This window comes from Orycteropus afer, unplaced genomic scaffold (assembly GCF_000298275.1).
Source record: "Orycteropus afer afer isolate SDZICR_OR568_19922 unplaced genomic scaffold, OryAfe1.0 scaffold00507, whole genome shotgun sequence".
In the NCBI taxonomy this organism is placed as follows: Eukaryota; Metazoa; Chordata; class Mammalia; order Tubulidentata; family Orycteropodidae; genus Orycteropus; species Orycteropus afer.
The window spans coordinates 1468064-1473438 of NW_006922094.1; the positions used below are offsets into that span (position 1 = coordinate 1468064).

The 5375-nt window shown below is 54.5% G+C and overlaps 1 protein-coding gene across 1 annotated transcript in view; it reads right to left on the minus strand.

The window, feature by feature from the left end:
• FBXO17 (F-box protein 17) overlaps positions 1-5375 on the minus strand; it is a 12713-nt gene continuing 7338 nt past the window's right edge. Inside the window, exons 2-5 of the mRNA XM_007955527.1 lie at positions 4768-4879; positions 2377-2472; positions 1348-1483; positions 1-144 (exon numbers count right to left, since the gene is read on the minus strand). Coding sequence (XP_007953718.1) covers positions 1-144; positions 1348-1483; positions 2377-2472; positions 4768-4879 — 488 coding nt within the window. The remainder of the gene's footprint in view (positions 145-1347; positions 1484-2376; positions 2473-4767; positions 4880-5375) is intronic.

The window sequence follows — 5375 nt, forward strand, 5'->3', positions numbered from 1 at the left end:
CTAGGACACACGGATGCGGACCCTGACGCTGGAGTGGGTCACGAGGGCGCCATAGTGGCCCACCCAGGAACGGGTGTCCCTCCCGTACTGCTCGAAGGACACGTAGCGGATACCCTTGCCAAAGTTGGTAAAGACGTGGGAGACCTGTGGGGGGGCGGAGAGCGAGAAGGTGAGGGCTTGTGGGTGTCCGCCTTCCGCAGCCCAACAGCTATTCATCAAGGACAAGTGTCCCTGCTCTGGGTTCTGGGGAGATAGCAGAGAAAAGATGAGCAGATACCCCCTGCCCTGATAGGGCTGACATTCTAGTGGGGGACCCCAACTCTGAACAAGGTGGGTGGGGATGAGGGGCAGGGAGCATTCTGAGGGCATGAGGGCTGTTAAGTAAGAGGAGGCCCCATTGAGGTGACCTTTGAGCAGAGACCACAGGAGGGGAAACCATGTGGGGACCCAGGAGAAGAGTTGGGGGCAGTGGGAAGAGGCGGTGTCAAGCCCCTGGGCTGGGACAGGTGGATGGAGCCGAGTGGCCGAGGGGAAGGGGCAAGGCGATGGAGTCAGGGAGGGAACAGCTCACTGGGCAGGACCGTGTGGGCTGTGCGAGTCCTGGGCGGGGGCACAGGCAGGAGGACCACCTAAGAGGCACTCTGATAGCTGAGGTGGGATGGTGATGATGGGAACCGGCCTTAGTGTGCCTTCAGAGCAGTCACTTAACCTCCGTACTTCAGTTTCCTCAACTCTAGAGTGAGGATAAAGCACGGACTCTGATCCACTGCTGCCTCCCAGCACCAAGAGCAGGGCCTAGTACACAGTAGGTGCTCTATAAATGTTGAACCACCCTGTTGTGCTAAGGAAATGATCAAGATGGGAAGCTCTTGAAGTGGCTGGGACGCAGTGAGGGCTCAATGACGGCCCCGTGTGGAGTCGTCTGCTCCACGGGGCTTTTGAGGCTGGGACCTGTGAGGAGCAGGCCACGAGGCCTTCCTCTGAGTGCCTCTGGGTGGGCTGTGGCTAACAGTCAAGCACTTCACTGTGTGCACCACCCAGGGACTCCCAGTGATTGTTAACTGGTGGCGTAGTGCCTAAGGCACTTGACTGCAAACCAGAAGGCTGCCAGGTCAAACCCAAACCTACCAACCATTCCTCAGAAGGAGGCTGGGCAATCTACTTCCGTAGCAATACTGCCTCGGAAACCCAAAGAGGGGTCGCTATGAGTTGACAGCACATAACAACATTATACTATAGCCAGTGGTGATGAGAGCTGAGAATAGAAAATTATCTGAGGGAGACTTAGGGGGGAACGTGTGCCTTTTGAGTGAGTTAGGGGTGATCAGGAAGGAAGCCTGGACCCACCTGTCGGCAGCCCCTCTCAGTCCACTGAAGGACTGGGTTGGGTGAGGCTGAGAACTTGACCACTTCGTTTTCATACACATCCAGGAGGCGGACTCGGAGCCGGTAGATGCAGCCACAGTTCTCCCGGGCGCCCCACCTGCCAGGTGGCAGTGAGCCTCGATGCCCCCACCAGCCACCAGCTCTGGGGGTGGGGAGGGGGCTGAGGACTGGGCCTTCCTGCGCCTCAGTGAGGGTCCCACACAGCTGCCCCACAGTCGGAGAGATTCTGGCTGGGGAACCTCGGGGACAGGAGCCAGAGGCCAAGGAGGGGCCAGGGTTCTTTGTGGAGGAGTCCGAGGGGTGGGGGATGCTCTGGGCGTGGACACAGCTCTGGGAGCAGCCTGGTGATCTCCCCACTGTGCCCCAGAAAGAGACTGGACCTTCCATGGAGGACAAAGCCTGTGGAAAAGCTGGGAGTTCTGGAAAGGAGCTGTTGTTGTTGTTACATGCCGTCGAGTTGGCCCCGACTCACAGCGACCCCTCCTTGGGTTTCCCAGGCATTTATCACAAGGAAGTACATTGCCCAGCCTTCCTTCCGAGGAGTGGCTGGTGGGTTTGAACCACCAGCCTTCTGGTCAGCAGTCAAGTGCCTTAGGCACCATGCTACCAGAGTTCCCTCTAGAAAGGAGAGGGCTCGTCAAAGCCTACAGGCTCAAAGCTGGCTGGCGCTCTGTCCCAGCTGTACCCCTCTGAACCTCAGTGCTCAGGGCACAACGCTCCCAAGGCTTCTGAGGCCTGGGGCACCCACAAGCCCTTAGGATCAGCACTGAGCTGAGGGACAAAGGGGGGAGGGGCACTCTTTCAGACCAAGCCAAGTGAGTCAGGGCCCCCATGTCACCCCCGGTCCCTCTCCTCTCAGCCTCACTAAGGAGGGCGCATGGGGCACCCTAGCAGCTACCCCGTGGGGTTGGTGGAGGCTCAAGTTGAGTCCCTTCTGTAGAACTGCCGCCACAGCTGGTGCTCTGGGCACAGCTGCCACTCTTCACTCACCAGTCGGCCACACAGATCTCGAGCTGAGCACTGTCGAGCAGCTCCTGCCACACGCCCTCCATCACCAGGTCCACCAGCTGCCTCTTGAAGCACCATCTGGGAAGGGAGGGTGGGGGGGGTGCGGTCGGCAGGCCCACGGTTCCCTCAGACCTTCATGTGCTGACTCTCTCCTGACTCAAGTCACAGCCCGGAAATCACCTCCTCCCAGGAGTTTCCCCAACCACCCTGTCAAAGCAGCCCCTCAGGGTTTGCTCTACAAGACATGAAGATTCACGACTCAAGGTGACCTCTCCGGTTTGTCTCTACCCTGCTCTGGGCTCCAGGAGGCTGAGCTATATGCAAACCCCCGTCCTCTCAGTGGGGGCCTGGACACAAGTACAAATGGAAACCCACATATTAGAAGTACGAGCAGGGAAGCCTGGGACTTCTGAAGTGCAAAGGAGTCCCTGAGTGACAGTGAAGTGTCCACGACTGACTGAAAGGTTGGCGGTTCAAACCCACTCACAGCACACATGGAGGTCCCATGTGTGAGCTGGAACGAACCTGATGGCAACTGGTTTGGATTCTGGTTTGCTACGTGTGGGGCCCAGGCTCTGAAGTTGTACGGGCTACAGACTGGTCTGCCTTACCCTCTGCTTCCTGTTGGATCGGCCAGTAGACAGCTCCAGCAGGAGATGGAAGGGAGGGAAGAGGATACAATTGGTATTTTTCTTCCTCCCTCCCTCCCTGCCTCCTTCCCACCAGATCACCAGGGGCCTGCTACGTCCTTCAAAGGATACAGCTCCTTCAGGCACTGTCTTCTCACAGCCCTCCCCATCTTAATGATACAGTAACAGCTTCCTCTTCTTAGCCTTTCAGGCCTGTTGTTGTTATGTGCTGTCAAGTGGGACCCCGACTCATAGCGGTCCCTCTTTGGGTTTCTGAGGTAGTATCACAATGGAAGTAGATTGCCCAACCTTCCTTCCGAGGAGTGGCTGGTGGGTTCAAACAGCCAGCCTTCTGGTTAGCAGTCAAGTGCCTTAGGCACTACTCTACCAGAACTCCTTTTCAGGCCTAGGAGTGGTGACATCCCTGCCCTTCAAGGCTAACTAGCTTGGGGTCCTGCAGTGTCTGTCCCTTGAGCTCTGCCTACACCTTTGTAAACGGTTCCTTCCTTCTAATTTGAATGTGCCAAAATAATAGAAACTGTTATGATGGTGGAGGGACACACAGGACAGCTGACAACAGGAGAAAGTCCTCAGGCACAGACCTAGGTCTGCGTGAGAACTTGATGAACTAGAGTCCACACCACTGACCAATGGGGAACGGAGGGATGCTTTACTCAGTGGTGGAAAAACTGCCTCAATATATGGAAGAGAAAAAAAAAATGAGCTCTGTCCTAACAACACACTCAAAGGTGAATTAGATAAAACCATGAGGACACTAGTAACAGAACAGTTATAATCTAGCCATGGGGAAAGACTTTCTAAACAAAATCTCAAAAACATAAAATCTAAAGCAAAAAATGTGAATTTGATTACGCTCAAATAAGATTTGTGGCCAACAAGGACCACCATGGACACACCTAATAGAGACATCACAGTGGGAGACTGTGTCTTCAATGTCCAGAACGGGCAAGGAATTCCCATCAGTAAGAAAAAGACATTAACCCCAATAGAAAATATGAACAGGCAGTTTACAAAAGAGGGAACCCAAAAAGCTAACGTGAACACACAGAGATGCTCAATTAGTAAATAATACAAGCGAAGACAACAGTGCAGTATCACTTTGTCCCTGCTAGGCCGGCAGCGACCAGAAGCTGGATGATAGCATGTTACCGTGGCTCCCCACGACGCAGGGCACGGAGTGTGGGTTATGGGATATGAGGATAAGGGAGAATGAGCCAACCAACTTGTTCTGGTGTCTTCCTCTCACATATCATAATCAGAAATTCTGGAGCTACATGACCTGGGTTCAAATCCCAGCACCCCCGTTTACCAGCTGGTACTCTGTGCCTCAGTTTCCTCTTATAAAATGAAGATCTATAATAGTACCCAACAGGGCTGTTAAGAATTAAGCGTTGTTTGTAAAGTGTTCAGAACAACGTCTGACAGAGTAAGCCCTATCAATGTTTGTTGTTATTGTTACTTTGTGGTTTATGTGCTTAATGTCGCCCCCAACCTTTTATCTAAAATGTAAATTGAAAAAGCATGTTCCTGATTTCTGATTTCTCCCTCTATCTCTGGCATATAAAACAGTGCCCGGTACCTGGCAGGCCCTCAACAAATACTTGTTGAATGAATGAATGAGGGAAGGAGAAAGAGAAGATGTATTAGGGTGAGGGTAAGGACGGTGGGCTAAGAGTCCCCTCCTTTCTCAGGGGTCCTTTACCCAGGGACCAGGGCTACTCACTCGAAAGAAGTCACGAAGCAGGTCTGGGAAGGGGCCCCTGGCACCAGAATTACGTTCTTTTCCACGGCCCAGCCATTTCCACCGTGCTCCACTTCCCAGCCTCTGAAGCCCTCTGTGTAATACGATACAGCTTAACACAGGGATCAGCGGTCCAGCGGTCCCGCCACCGCCCAACTTGCTCCGCCCACTGGCTCCTCCTTCTCGCGTTCCACCCCCAGCAGCCTGCAGTCCGGGTCCCACCTTACAATTGCACTATTCCGCTCAGCTCGCTAACTCAGCTTCTTCTCAGCCCCACTTAGCAGTTCCTTCTCTCTCCCGCTCTGCCTCCCACCAGCCCCTCCAGCTCTCCCCGTCCCCGCCACAGTGGAAGGCCCACCATGTCCCTTGACTGGCTCCTCCGGTCTCGGCCCCGCCCACTCGTTCCTACCCCCAGCATTTCAATGCCACCTCTTCCGCCCCCTCCCGCACTCAATCCGTCTCTCCCAACCCACCCGACTCCTCCCTCCCTCCTCAAAAAAAAAAAAAAAATCTCACTGCCGTCGAGTGGATTCTCACTCATAGCGACCCCCGTTGGGTTTCCGGGGCGGCAAATCTTTATGGAAGTCGAT